General features: G+C 41.1%; 1 protein-coding gene across 1 annotated transcript; it reads left to right on the top strand.

The window, feature by feature from the left end:
- On the top strand, nt 1–15,731 carry LOC137151920 (potassium/sodium hyperpolarization-activated cyclic nucleotide-gated channel 3-like). The gene is made up of 4 exons (XM_067546418.1): nt 1–40; nt 1,218–1,345; nt 9,367–9,513; nt 15,428–15,731. The coding sequence occupies exons 1-4, from the start codon at nt 1–3 to the stop codon at nt 15,683–15,685; spliced, it is 573 nt and encodes a 190-aa protein (XP_067402519.1). The 3' UTR covers nt 15,686–15,731.
- The last annotated feature ends 71 nt before the right edge of the window (nt 15,732–15,802 follow it).

Raw genomic sequence — 15,802 nt, 5'->3', positions numbered from 1 at the left:
ATGCTCAGCATAGGTTATGGCTCTGCTAACCCGCCTACAGGTAACAAAGAATTGCTAGTTTCTCACTTACCAAATGTAATATTTCTTGAGGACGGTTGATGCTGTTGTTGTAGCCCATATAATTATTTTTCTGGCTTTACTTTGTTCCAGTTGAATACTGTGATGGTATCAAGATTCATGCAGTATTCAGGCCTGCAAGTGACAGGCACTCTTGTGACAATCCTAGCAGTAGTAACAATTCCAGGAATAGCTCTCAGTTGCTTTGTCTGGCAACTGCTTTAAGTGATGCGAGCGCTAAGGCTGGCCTATAGGATTGGGGAGCTGTAACCAACTACCTGACATCTTCCTTTCTCTCTTGCATTGAACAGAACTCAGACATAGGAGAGAATCTGGCCTCTAGTTTTTGGATCAATTGTGCAAATTATAGATAGCAATAGAGATAGATATATTAAAGGAGAGAGAGAATACATAAGCACTCAGATACGACGGTGATGAGAACCATATATGTACATTGTAGGATTAAGGCATTGCTTGCGTTGGTGAGTAGGGCTGCATGCCGGCAGGCACAACACCTGTGGGAACTCGGGAGAGAAGAAAAGAGTGCATGCGGTGTCAGCATCTGCTACATCTTTTAACAAGATGTAACCAGATTCAAAGATGGATTAGATGTTTATAAGGATAATAAAATACCCAGAGTTATAATAATTAGTGCTAAACAGAGTTTTGGAAGGGACAACAAGCCCTGGGCTTTTCAGGGCTTAAGCCAATCTCTAACTGCTAGGGATTAGGATGAGAACTTCACAGAAAGCAGATTATCCTACATCTACTTACTGTGGGTTTCTTCCATCTCCCTCACAGATGGATACTGGACTACATGGGTCTGATCCAGTATGGCAATTCTTATGTAAGGTGTAGCATGCTGGCATAGAGGAGGACAACAACACACCTTCACACTCCTATGGGGTTATAAAGCCATCATTGGGTTAGAGTCCCTCAGTCCTTGCCTGCTAAAAGTGCAGGGACCCTGCTTGTGTATAGCCACTGCACAGAGGTTTTAGGAATTGAAAGCTCTGTGTGACCCCTTCCCCAATCTCTCTGCACACCGAGGCAGGGCTACGCATAATCTAATCCACAATTTATTTAATAATTATTTATTTAACTTGCAAGAAATTTGTCTTAGAAGTATTAATTAGTACAGTTTTCTTTTAACTTTCCAGGAGTTGCAGAAGTGTGGGTTACAATCACCAGTGCTGTTTCTGGATATTTGCTGTATATGTCTGTAATAGCAAATGTAGCTACCCAACTATCCCATGCTGACCCCACAGCAAATGCCTACAGGGACAAGGTATGTTTATTGTGAGATATAAACCAACATGCTTTTATCGCACTTGATTTGTAATTAAGAGTAATTAGTAGTATCTGCTATAAAAGAGATTACCTACTCTCAGTCTCAGAGAGACCTGAGATCAGGGATGAACCTGGAAGAGGGCTGTCCACACCAGCCAGATGGAAGGCCTGAGAGAGAGATCTTTACGGGATAGGAAGTGCCAGGGGACTCTCTGAGGGCTGGCACCTTTGGATTAATAAATGGATTAATTTATGAAGCCCTGATGACTAAGGAAGGAATAGGTGAATCAAGTGAACCGTTTGTTTTCTTGGTTTTCACTTAAAGCAGGTCCCAATAGGGGGAATTTAATTGAATCATCTGTGGGGTGGTGTGTGAGTATCTCCAGGGCACATAATGAGGGAAACTGAGATACGCTGGTGTGGGAGTGATGCTGTGTCTCTCATATCAGCAAAAAGCAGAGTAAGGGTAGCAAATGGGAACATGAAGGATCTATTGTCAGAATTGCAACCCAGATTTGTGCAACTCATACCATGCTAGAAATACCCCATAGTAATTTCAATTGCCTTAAATTCCAGTTTCTGGAAAGGTACTGGTGCAGCAAATTCCCATTATCTGGTCTTATGCCTCCAGCACATAACAGATTGATTTGCTTTAACTGAGATTTCTATCACCAACAGGGAATTTGAGACAAACTGCCTCTCCCCAATTCCTTTCTCTCTGTGGCTCCTGCTACTGAAGTGCTGGCCACTTTAGCTGTGTGTGTGCTTGTTCTTTTATTGTATTCACCAGTGAAGTGCCTGACTTTATTTCCAACTTTTCTGGCTTGAAATCTTAAAACTAAGTTGAGCTTGGCCTGAGGACTGAGACTTTAACACATCTGGTTAATGTTGAAATTTGTGACACTCACACTGATTATTTTATATTGTTCTGTGATGTCTCTCTCTTTTTTCACATAAGGAGAGGTCTCCCACAGAATTTAATGTTCCAATGACTGCAACTGGAAAATATTTGCCATCAACAGACATAACCAGTGTCCCAGGAAATGTGGAGATATGATGCATATGCATCATGTCTCCTTGCAAGTGTGGGGTTGATTAGATGTGTTACATACGTATCATCATGTCAATGTGATTTTTTTGAATGTAGGGTTGAGCCCTCACCACCTGGCTGGTCTCTCCTGAAGTTCCCATGAAGTCAAGCTGGAAGCCTGCACAAGACTAATATGCAAGAAAGGCAGGGTCTTGCATAGTTTTGCTGGGGGCTACAGGTCAAAACTATGTAGGTTGAGGACTAGAACTATAGGGCAGGTCCAGCAAGATGGACTGAAAAGGAGTTTCAGCATTCTCACATTAGTCTGCCTCATTGCACCAGTATGAAACTGGATTTACATGGTGATGCTTTAGTGCATGCAGTATGCTATCCTATAGCAATTCATTCTAACTTGGACATCAAGGCACTGAATTGCCCTATGAATGCACATCAATACCCATGGCAGTGGCAAAATATCTCTCCTCCACTTGTGCCTCACATACCCTCGATGTCTGCACCCCATGTTTTTAGTGTTGGAAACAGGCATTGATGGGCCATCTCTACTGGGTTACTTACCCATCCTCGCCTACTCGAATAGGCTCTGTCACAGTTACAGGATTAGCTGCACCTCTGTCCCCTTCCTGGTCTCTGAACACATCGCTTCAAGTATTAGGTTTCATGCCTTTACCTCTTCTAGGGTGGAATCCTGCTGTGATTCTTCCAGTCCTTGATTAGGCCCTGGGCTACAGTACCCTGTGTATCCACTATGCTTACCCAGCACGTCTGACTGGTTTGGCACTTGCAGTTCTTCCCTTTAGGGACCAGTGGTGTGTATAGTAACAGAAAGCCTTCTTAAACCTGACTATTGTTTAGTCTCACAGTAGAAACAAAGCAGAAGAGAAAAAGGATTTAAAAAAAATAATCTACATGGCTGTATATTTTGTTTAAGATTTACCACCACCTGGTGTTAATCTAGGCAGGCCTAACTTCTTCAAACTCTCCAGTAGTTGCCTCTCACACCCTCATAGACACTGTTGCTTAAAAGCTTGTCTCTTTCACCCATAGAAGTTAATCCAATAAAAGATTATCTCAACCACCTTGTGTCTCTAATATCCCGGGACCAACATGGCTACAAGAACACTGCAATATTCATACAGTAAACATCCTAATAACCAAGTCAACACAAAGTATTAATAAATTATGACAGAGCAGCTCCATGTCCATCAATGTGAGAGGCACAGTTAGCATCAATCAGATAATGCTTCCTAGCTGTGTAGTGTAATGGGCATCAGTAATGTATAATCATCCTTGAGATCTTTAAAGGCTGTATCTGAGACATGACATACTTTGCATTAGACAATACACAGTTACACCATAAGGGTGAGCATGGATGATACACAAAACACACCATAAAGGTGTACATGGGGTACAGCGTGTCACAGGGTGACCTAGAACACCTGACATTAAATGTTATAATAGGCACGGTGGAAACTTGGTAGAATGAGTATAATTAAGGCTGTGAGTCTGTCACAAAAGTCACAGATTCCATGACTTTCCATGACCTCTGTGACTTCCACAGCTGCAGCGGCTAGTGTGGCTTACCTCAGGGCTGCCCCAAGGCCAGCCGCTCAGGCGGCCCCTAGGACAGCCACACCAGCCACTGCTGTAGCAGCCCCATGGCCAGCCACACCAACCGTCGGAAAGCGGTCCCCAGGGGCCTCAGAGCAACAATCAGTCCCTGCTACCAGACAAGTTAAGGGCCGTGAATTTTTGTTTATTGCCTGTGACCTATCCATGGCTTTTACTAAAGATACCCATGATTAAATCTTAGCTTTAAGTATAATCTATAGGACACAGTAATACCAAGGTACAAAATGTATAGGAATGACAAAATAGGTCACTCTGGTGGGGTAGTGGCACTATATTTGGAAGAGAGCATAGAGTCAAATAAAATAAAAATCTTAAATGACTCTAACTGAACCATAGAATCTATGGATAGAAATTCCATGCTTGAACAATAAGGGAATAAGCAGCTGGAATATACTACTGGTGACCTGACCACAATGGTGCCAGTGATTGTGAAATGCTCAGGGAGATTAGAGAAGCAACAAAGGCTGAAAAAGCAATAGTAATGGGGGATTTCAACTATCCCCATATTGACCGGGTACATATCATCTCAGGAAGGGATGAAGATATAAAATTTCTAGATACCATAAATGACTGCTGCTTGCATCTTGGAGCAGCTAGTCCTGAAAGCCATCAGGAGAGAGGTAGTTTTTGATTTAGTCCTAAGTGGAGCACAGGATCTATCCAAGAGGAAAACATAGCTGAATTGCTTGGTAATAGTGACCATAATATAACATCCTTCTGGGGGGATAATAAACCAACACAGTAATTTTTAACTTTAAAAACAGGAACTACACAACAATGAGGACACTTGTTGCATGGGAATTTAAAAGGAGCCACCGCAAGGGTTAAATGCCTGTAAGCAGCATGGCGACTATTTATAAACAGTAGGCGCAGACTAAATGTACCCAAGTCAGAAAAGATAATAAGAGGATGCCTCCATGGCTAAACAGCAGAGTGATGGAGGCTGTTAGAGGCAAATAGGCATCCTTCAAAATTTGGAAGTCAAATCCTAGTGGGGATAATAAGAAGGTGCACAAACTCTGATAGGTTAAGTGTAAAAGGATAAGGCAGGCCAAGAAAGAAGTTGAGAAGCAACTTGTTAAAGATGCAAAAACTAACAGTAAGAATTTTTGTTAAGTACATCAGAAATCAGGAAGCCTGCTAAACAGGCAGTGGGGCTTCAAGCTATCCTGCAGTGGTTCAAAAACATGAGTACCAACCTCAAAACAGACTGTTAAGAAGCAGGGCACAAACCCCAAACTGGCTGTGAGTTCTATAATTAGGTTTCACTAAACAAGTATCAAGGTAAACTCCTCAGGCACTATAACAGCGTAACCATAGAGTCACAGACAGTCCCCTTGGATACTCCCATCTGTCTTGTCACCTAGGCTAGCTTACCTTTGTGATAGATGGTCCCTTACACCAAAAATCGCAACAATGTTCAGGTTACTCCCAGTCCCAAAGGACCAGTCACTTACCTCAGGTCAGCTGCACCTTGGATCACACACCAAAGACAATGTTTGTAGCCAATTCTATAATAAGCCATCTAAAGTTTTATTAAATAGGAAAAGGAAACAAGAGAGTTATTGATAAGGTTAAAGCAGATAGACATGCACACAAAACGAGTTTCAGTTTTCAGTTTCAAAGGGTAATAGAAGCATCTATAATAAGCAAGCTCTATATGTCCCTAAGGGCTAACCCAGGCTAAACACTAGAGATCTCTTGCTTATGCCTAGGAAACCTTGCCCTTGAGAATCCAAGCAGTACAGAGATACAGGTTCTCCTTATCAGGGATTTTTATTCCATTTCCCCCTTCTCTGAGCTGCTAGTTTAGCTGATGGGATGAATTAATCTGCACATCTCCTCTTCATGGATATGTGGGGGGCAGAAGAGCAATCAACAAAATCTTTTGTTCGCTGATGTTCCACAATAGGTCATCTGGTGTCGATGTGCCTTCTCTGTTGGGCAGGACATAACATCCTTTGTTGTAGGCCAGCATTTCACACTATTTAATATCTCTCTCCTGTCTGGTGACTTGCACAGTTACAGAGGCTTACAATGTAAATACCCAAATATTATGTTACAATATGGGATATAGATGAGATTAATGCATGCAGCAATTTACAAGCATTCAGTAAAGTGTAAACACTAAAGCACATTTTTATCATTCTATTACCCGTTTTAACAATACTAATTCACAGGTGAGCCAGACTAATTCCAGTTTATGTATTTCTCAGTATCCAAATGAGGCATGGGGACCTTGGCATAAACTGGGACTTGGATTGCCTGCATCACAGGGGCCACTAAATGACCAATGTGTTAAAGGAGCACTCATGGAAGACATGGCCATTCCAGAGCAGCTAAATGAATTCTTTTCATCAATATTCACTGCAGAGGATATGGGATGAGATAAGATACACCACACCAGAGCTATCCTTTTGGGGCAACAAATCTGAAGTACTATCCCACATTGCTATGTCAGTAGAAGACATTTTAGAACAAACTGATAAATTAAATAAGAAGTCACCAGGACCAGATGGTATTCAACAAAGAGTTCTGAAACAACTTAGATATGAAATTGCAGAACTACTAGCAGTAGTATGTAGCCTGTCACTGAAACAGGTCTCTGTACCAGATGACTGGAAAGTAATTAATGTTAATTTTTTAAAAGGGCTACAGAGGTGATCCTGGTAATTACAGGGTGATAAGCCTAACTTCAGTACTGGGCAAACTTGCAGAAACTATAGTAAAGAACAAAATTAACACACACATAGATTAACATGATTTTGGGGGGAATAGTCAACACAGCTTTTGTACATGGAAGCTATACTTCACCAGTCTATTAGAATTTTTTGAGAGGGTCAACAAGCATGTGGATAAAGGTGGTCCAGACGATATAGTGTACTTGGATTTTCAGAAAGTCTTTAAAACATTCCCTCACCACAGTCTCTTAAGGAAACTAAGTATTCATTAATGATCTGGAAAAGGGAGTGAACAGTGAAGTGGCAAAGTTTGCCTATGATACAAAATTACTCAAGGTAAAGTTCAAAGCTGACTAAGGGAATTACAGGGGGTATCTCACAAAAGTGGGTGACTGGCAACAAAATGGCAGATGAAATTTAACATTGATAAATGCAAAGTAATTCAAAACAGAAAAAATAATCTCAGCTACACATATATAATGATGGATTCTAAATGAGCTGTTACCACTCAAGAAAAAGATCTTGACATCACTGTGGATAGTTCTCTGAAAACTTCAGCTCAGTGTGCGGAGCAGTCAAAAATGCTAGCAGAATGTTAGGAACCCCTGGGAAAGGGATAAAAAATAAGACATAAAATATCATAATGCCATGATATAAATCCATGGTGCACCCACATCTTGAATACTATCTCCAAAAGAATATAGTGGAACTGGAAAAGGTTCAAAGAAGAGCAACAAAGATAATCAGGGGTATGGAATGGCTTCCATATGAGGAGAGACTAAAAAGATTAGGGCTGTTCTGCTTAGAAAAGAGACAACTAAGTTGGGCTATGATAGAGGTCTATAAAATCATGAATGGTGTGGAAAAAGTAAATAGAGAAGTGTTATTTACCCTTCCCACAATACAAAAACCAGGGGTTACCTAATGAAATTAATAGGCAGCGGGTTTAACACAAACAAGAGGAAGTACTTTTTCACACAACACAAAATTAACCAGTGGGACTCATCATCATGGAATGTTGTAATGGCCAAAAGTATAAATGAGTTCAAAAGAAGAACTTAATAGGTCCATCAATGGCTATTAGCCAAGATGGTCAGGGATGCAATCCAATGCTTGAGGTGACCCTACACTGCTGACTGCCAGAAGCCAGGCGAGGACGATGGGGTTGATCACTCTATCTGCCCTATTCAGTACATTCCCCCTGAAGCTCTGGTACTGACCACTGTTGGAGACAGAATACGGCATTAGATGGACAATTGGTCTGACCCAATATGGCAGTTCTTATGTTCTTATGGATTTTACATTCTGTAAGTGAGTGAACAGAAGGCTTGAATGTATTTCATTTTAAAATACATGAGCTCAACTGTGACTAATTTGGATTGTATAAAGCAGGGAGAGCCCAAATTTTGATCAAATAATAACCACACTGGCATCTTGCCAGGAACCTGAAAGTTGCATCTAACTGAAGTAGTATGCAGCCATCTTCAATTTCTATACGGAGGTGCAGCCTGTGGAGACGATACATACCAGAATGCAATACTTTATCTTGAGTCCATCAGCTTTCCAATTGGATTAAGATGCAGCCCCGCAGTTTTGGCTATCCCTCATATTTATGGTTAATTTTAATTTATATAAAGTCACCTGAAAGCCTGAATTTTGAATTACATGGAGGTTTTGCAATAACCCAAATGTGCTTTTAACATGTTTCATTTACAACTGTTGACTGGAGTGCATAAGGGGTTGTAAGGTGGTATACTTACCACCCATAGTGTCCCCTTGTGTCAGGGTGAAATGCTGTAAAGGATGCTCATCTCCAGAACCTCCTGCTGGCCATCTGCCTCTCACTGGGTCTCCCATGGCTTAGCCCTCTGGTCAAATCACATAAATTTAATCTCCTTCTGGGGTAACAAAGGTCCAACTGGAAGTCCAAGCTAAATGTCCAAATAATAATTCTTCTGGCCCTCTCAGGCTCCAATGAAGTATTCTTACTGGCCTTCCCTCAGGGCATCCTTCCCAGGAGCCTCATCAGCTCTTGGAGTCACATTTGCTTGCCCCTTCTCAGGTAGGGGAACTCAGACCCACCCTCTACTGTGGGTTCCAGCCCAAGGCCCCAGTATTAAGCAGCTAGATCTGCTTCTTTAGATATAGTGCTATTTCCTTGGGCCACTTCGTACTTCTAAGTCCCCTTGTGCTGCTTCTTTCTGTGTTTAATATGGCCTCCCTTTGATTTTCAGGCCTCTGGTTTCTCTCTTCTCTGCTGAACTAGGAAGGCTTCATTTCTTCTTGGACTCTACTGAAGTGCTTTTACCAATCCTACTTCAGGGCCTCACCCACAGGAGCTGACCCTGTGGGTCCTTCTACCTGCATGAGGGTCCTGCCTTCTTTGCAATCTCTCTCTCTAACTGAGTTCCCCACTGCTCTCTTTGTATAATCTTTTCCTAACTCTTTCACAGCTGGGGTCACTCATTATTATTAAATTGCTATATCACCGCAGCTGGGGCTAACTGCTGGGTCACAGGCAAGGCTGAGCCTGGTTTACCTTAGAGGGCGAGCCAGCCTGTGACAGAGGTGGAAAGCATTTGTTCCAGCTGGCGTGAAAACTGCATTCCACTTTACTGGTATTCTATAACTCATTGCCTGCGTTTTCTCTAATGGCAGATGAATGACATTCAGGAATATATGTCATACCGAAAGCTACCACAGGATTTGTGCCAACGGATTTTCACCTACTATGATATCCGGTACCAGGGAAGGTGGTACAATGAAGAAGAAATCCTCAATGAGATGTCAGAGCCTCTTAAAGAGGTAAGAGAGAGAGCCTGCCTCAGACCTCTTAGGGAATGTCTACACTTCGAGCTGGGGATAAATGCCTGCTCGAGAAGGCATACCTGCACTAGCTGGACCAGAGCTAGCATGCAAAAATAGAGTGTAGCTGTTGTGGCAGAAGGGGCTAGCCAACCCGAGTGCATGCCTAGCATCTTGGACAGGTATGTACTGGATGCAGCTAGCCCCTTGCGCCAGGGCAGCTACACTGTATATTTAGCATGATAGTTCAATCAGAGTTAGTATGGGTATGTCTTCTCAAGCTGGGAATCACACACCCAGCTTGAAGTGTAGACGTATCCTTAGTCAGCATGAAGCAACTTATGGCAGTGGAGCATGGGCAGTAAACACGGGACTAGCATTTCAATCTGTCCTTAGGGGAGTGGTGTAATGAAATGCTAAACTGTATTATACTGTTCAGTAACACCATAGATATAACACATACCTTACATGAGCTGAGACCAGCCATACTTAGCAGTGTATTAAAGTAACTTAAAGGGAACACATCTCAAATCTGTCTGGGATGGAAGCTCAGTAGCCAGTCTATATCTGATACAAGCGACTGACCTGCTAGTAGCAGTCCTGCAACCTACCATGTAAAGAAGTACATGACATGGTGTCAGAAGTAAAGGCAACCTAACTTATGCCTGAGAAGAAAAGAAATGGAAGGAAGGCATCAACAAAAGGTTGCAAACAGAAGGGGGGAAAAGCAAGAAAGGCTGCAGGATGGATCTTATCAACATGCCTCTCTCCAATGCCCCAGAGAACTTCAGCTTTGGCAGACTTTCAGAATGGACAGACTGGAAGCAGCATTTTGCAAGGTTTTGTTTTGCAATTAAACTCCACCAGGAAACTGGAGACAAAGGTATCAACTTTAATTTATGCTATGGGGAAGCAGGCAGAGCATATCTTTAAATCCTATGCTTTTACTGACAACTGTTACTAAGATCACTGTGACAGAGTTCTGGCTATGTTTGATGCATACTTTATACCTCAGAGAAATGTGTTTTATGAAAAGGCAATTTCACCAGAGTATTCAGGAACCAGGGGAATCTGTGGAATCTTTTGTCAGGGCTTTGCAGGCATTGGCAGAAAACTGATTTTGGGAGTGTAAAAGATTAAAATATCAGAGATAAATTAATTATTGGCCTTACAGACAAAAGTCTCGCACAGCAGCTCCAATTAAAAACAGACAATTTATATGCAGCTATTCAAATAGCAAAGCGCTCTGAACTCAAGCAGATTCTGTCAAATTCATTTAGTCAAAGAGAGTGCTAAACTGACTACATTTATCGCATTCTTTGGGAGATTTTGGTTTTAAAGATTGCCTTTCAGGATTACCAGGGCAACTGGACATTTTCTAAAGAAAGATGGCAGAACTGTTAATGAACACAAATGGAGTTGTAGTCTTCATGGATATTTTGATATATCCAACCAATCAAGTTCTAAGTGTGTCAGTCAGTCTGGACTGAAGCTAAAAAGGAAAAAGAATATTTTTCACCTACCCCAAATCGAGTTTTGGGGACAGACAATAAACAAAGATGGAATCAGTCCTAGCCCTGAGAAAGTAAAAGCAATTCAAGAATTGAATGCACCAGCTAATGTACCAGAACTGATACACATATTGGGGATAATAGATTACCTTGGTTGTTACTTATAAGACCTTTCTACAGTGACAAAAACCACTAAATGAACTAGTTAAAGTCCAACACATCTTGGCTATGGGGACCAAATCAAGAAATTGCCTTCAAAAAGAGTAAAAGAAATTATCTCAACAACTCCAGTTCTCAAATACTATGATGTGAACAAACCCACAGTGGTCAGTGCAGACGCAAGCAGCTGTGGCCTAGGTGATGTATGGTTGCAACAGCACGACTCTGAGTGGAAGCCAGTTGCATTTTGCTCTCGCATACTCACAGAAGCAGAAAAACGACATGCACAGATTGAAAAGGAGTGGCTGGTAAGCACATGGGCATGTGAGAACTTATAGAGATATCCGTGATTCTTTTATACCGATAACAGCCCATAAACTGCTTGTGACCCTCATCAATGGAAAAGACCTGGATGAAACATTGCTGAGATGCCAGTGTCTACTGAAGATTAATGTAATTCAACCCAATTGCTAAATGTGTTCCAGGGGAAAATCTGGTAGTAGCAGACACTCTGTCATGCAGCCTAGCATCATACTTTACTACTCAAAGATGATGTACAGGCATACATGGATGCTGTGGACACATATAGACCAATGTCAGAAAAGAGACTACTCCAGCTACAAAAAGCAGACAGACATGTAACTTCAAGAAGTTCTAAGTTACATTAGGGCTGGCTTCCCCAAGTATCTAAAGGATACAATGAAAGTGGCAAGAGACTACTTTGCGGTATGTGGATAATTAAGTGAGTCAAATGGGCTCATGATTAAAGATGATCATGTAATAATTCCAAATGAAATGAGAGGAGAAATCCTAAACCTCATCCATGAAGGATATTAAGGACTAACTAAATGTCAAAAATGGGCCAACCAGTCAGTGTAATGGCCAGGTATCAGAAAGAATATAAAGAACAAAGCATCAACATATAACATTGCAGAACTAGCAGACCAACACAATGCAAAGCATCTGTAATAACAATATCTCTACCAGACAGATCTTGGAAGAGGTTAGCTGCAGGTTTATGCAAAGTCAGAGGACATCATTATCTGGTTGTAGTGAACTATTTTTCTAGGTATATAGAAATAATGTTATTGAAAGACATAATATGTTGCAGTGTTCTCAAGAAACTGAAGTGCACTTTTTTCATTTCGGTGTTCCGGAACAACTAGTGACAGACAACATACCACAGTTCACCGCAGTGGAATTTAAGTCATTCCCAACAAAATATGATTTTGATCATATTACTAGTAGCCCCTGCATTACCCACAAATGAGTGGAGAAGCTGAGAGAGTTGTATAAACAGCCAAGAAAATCTTCCAGAAGGAAGATCCATTCTTTGCTCTTCTGAACTATGGATCAACCTCAATAGCTATTGGTTATAGTCCAGCACAACTCCTGAGGGGAAGACAACTCGGAAGTACTGTTCAGACTTTGGAAACTGCCAGGTATGGTATCTCTAAAGTGGCCAGTAATTAATGAATTAGTCAAATCTGATAAAAAGGCAAAAAGAGCTTACAGACACTTTTATAACAAATGTGACTCAGTTAGAGGGCTGCTGTGTTCAGAACTGGTGACTATGTTTGTGTCAAACTGGATGGAGACAAAGGATGGACATCTCCAGCTGTTGTAAAGGAGAAGAATTAATCACTCAGATCATATGTGATTGAGATTAACAGTGGAGAGTTCAACATAAATCATCAGCATCTACAGTTTGTTCCTCAGAAGGAACAATCAATAGAGCAGACTCTACAGATGGCGGATGCAAAATGAGAAGAACATACAAAGATTCCAAACCGACCAGAGACAGCCAGACACCCAAGTTGTTACGCATTGGGTTGTGTAATTAGAAAACCAGTATGATTCAGAGACACTTAAAGTGATACGTATTGAACTTTAAAGCTGATAGTGTACATTTTGTAAAATTTTGTAAATGGTAGGAATGTAAAACTTGAAGGGGAGATGTAAAGGACTGTTAAGCGGTATTATACTGTCCAGCCACTAGATGGTGCTATGTGTAACATACCTTATCTGAGCTAAGAACAGCCATACCTGGCAGTTTATTTAAGTATCTTAAAGGGAACACATCTCATGTATCTCTCTGGGATGGAAGCTCTGTAGCCAGTCCATATCTAGTACAAGAGCCTGACCTACTAATAGCAGCCCTGCAACCTACCATGTACAAGAAATACATGATATGGTGTCAGAAGTAAAGGCAGCCTAACTTGTGCCAGATAACAGAAACAGAAGGAAGACAGCAACAAAGGTTGCAAACTAGAAGGTTGTGAAAGCCCCACTTATCATATATTCCTTGTACATGGAAATGTGTGTAAAATATATAGATTCAAAGAATCAGACTGTGACAATCAGGGTCCATTCACCTCAAGGGGAGAACAGAAGGTTTAAACCCCAAAAATGAGCAGTTGAACCAACTGATTGCATGCTATATTATTGTACTATAAAAGTGTGTCAAGTGAAATATTTTATGAAAGTTTGTAATCTTCTAAATGTAATGGTCATTATGATACATGTGTATAGACTATGGCTATGAATCTATGAGTTTATGTATATAGAAAACTGTGCTCATAACCGGTACTACAGTTCCAACTGCACCTCACAGCAGGGAGAGGAACCTCCCAAATCAGGTGTTTACATGAAACTGGTTCCAAGTAATGACCCATTGTCCAGCCAGGAAGAGACAGTGGTGAACCATTACAGTTAATGGAAAGACACTGAGACATCCCAGCTCTTAAGAGGGGATTTGCACACACTGAATAAACATGAGTCACCATGGACTGAAAGAAGGAAAAAAAGGTATGTCTATACTGCAAAGAAAAATCCACAACACCAAGTCTCAAAGCCTGGGTCAATTGACTCAGGTTCAGGCTGCGGGATGAAAAATAGCTATGTAGATGTTCCTGCTTGGACTGGAGCCGTGGCTCTAAGACCCTTCCCCCTCACCAGGTTTCAAGATGCTGGGCTAGATGGACCTTTGTCTGACCCAGCACGGCCATTCTTATATTCTTGATTGTTAGGTAAGAAATCAGCCTAGTTTAATCAGTGAGTTTCGCTGTAGAAATCCAGAGTTTGAATTATGGTTGAATGTACTTGGAAGTTTCTTCCTATGACCCTCTATTCTTGATACAGTAAATCCTTCCTTATAATATGGAAGCAAGGACACTTAAAGCAATTAATGTCAGATACACGTAAAAGAACTTCTTTATCTGACTCAGAGTAAACTCGTGGCATTCACTACTGCATGAGGTCAGACATTATCTGGATTTTTTAAAAGGGCTGGGTGCGTTTATGATCAATAGTATCTATAGTTATTCACACTAAGGAAAAAAGATTAAAAACCTCAAGCTTCAAGGAATAAGCTGATCACCACAGAAAGAATAGGCCTCTCCACCCTGAGTTCACCGTTGCATAATTGACCAGAAGCATTGTGGGGTTTTTTCCCTTTGTTCAAACCATTAGGCATAGGTTCCAACTAGGAGTAGGATACTATCCCAGTACTGTGATTTGACACTGCTGGGAAACAGAATACTTGGCTAGATGGATCATTGGTCTGATTAGTGTAACAGGTAGACATATAGGTTCCTTAAAGCCCAGTAGTGATAGCTGTTGGAATTATTATTAATATATAGGATACCACCACAACACCAATGTAACCATAAATCCCTTTATTAAATCTAAAGGCCAAATGGTATTTCTACATTTGTGCTAAACATGTCTAATAGCCTAAATAATAAGTAGTTTACTACATTCCAAACAATAACAAAACATTTATAGGCATTTGATTAAAATACTTACGAAAGGGCTAAAGCCAGAGGTTCTTAAACTCATATTGGTCGCCTCTAACTTAGTGAGGCAGGTATTAGCAATGAACCTTGCAAGAATTCACCCTTTTATACCTTTTAACAAACAAGTGATGTCATTGCTTCTTGCTAACCTGGCTAAAAATATAGGTTTTGGTCAGTTTGGAGCATTGCTGGCTCATGGTGCATAATGCTTTCTTATTATTAACTGTCTCTGACAATTGGGGCTGATTTCTCCTTCTATCTTATCAGTTACCTTTCAGGTCCAGCTTTTCCACTTAAGCCATTTTCTTTCAGATCGTTCCCACAACTGTTAACAGACTGCACTTTACATGACCTTACAAAAACATGGATTTTTTCTTTTTAAACTAACTTAACTCTTTATTTTTACAATAGCTCATCTGACCATCTGCTTTTGCATTATCTGTTCAGGAGGTGAAGCACCATCTCTGTGCCAGGCTGGTGAAGAAAGTGCCACTATTCCAGCACTGTGACCTGAACTTCCTGAATGCAGTGATTATGCATCTCAATATCGAACTGTTCCAGCCTGGAGAAGTTATCATAGTAGAAGGCTCCTATAGAGATAGGATGTACTTCCTTGAATATGGGAGAGTCCTAATGAAGAGCAAGTCCATGACAAAAGAACTGAAGGCTGGGGATTACTTTGGAGGTTTTTTTTGCCTGTTTTGATTATGGTCTTCCTAGTGTTATTCTAGAGCAGGGAAGACCCCTAAATTCTGCCCAAGCAGTGGCCACATTTTCAATTTGTCTGAAGTCCAACAGCAGCAACTAATATGCAGATACACC

This window comes from Emydura macquarii, unplaced genomic scaffold (assembly GCF_026122565.2).
Source record: "Emydura macquarii macquarii isolate MOO-44397 ecotype Brisbane River unplaced genomic scaffold, CSIRO-AGI_Emac_v2 contig_1119, whole genome shotgun sequence".
In the NCBI taxonomy this organism is placed as follows: domain Eukaryota; kingdom Metazoa; phylum Chordata; order Testudines; family Chelidae; genus Emydura; species Emydura macquarii.
The sequence above is the reverse complement of the archived record's forward strand: the minus strand, read 5'-3'. Positions and strand labels throughout refer to the sequence as shown.

What these genes read in the sequence shown, in the direction of transcription:
- LOC137151920 (XM_067546418.1), top strand. Translation starts at nt 1, where the DNA reads ATGCTCAGCATAGGTTATGGCTCTGCTAACCCGCCTACAG. An exon ending in CTCTGCTAACCCGCCTACAG is followed by an intron (nt 41 to 1,217) that starts GTAACAAAGAAT and finishes TTAACTTTCCAG; the next exon opens with GAGTTGCAGAAGTGTGGGTT. An exon ending in CAAATGCCTACAGGGACAAG is followed by an intron (nt 1,346 to 9,366) that starts GTATGTTTATTG and finishes CTCTAATGGCAG; the next exon opens with ATGAATGACATTCAGGAATA.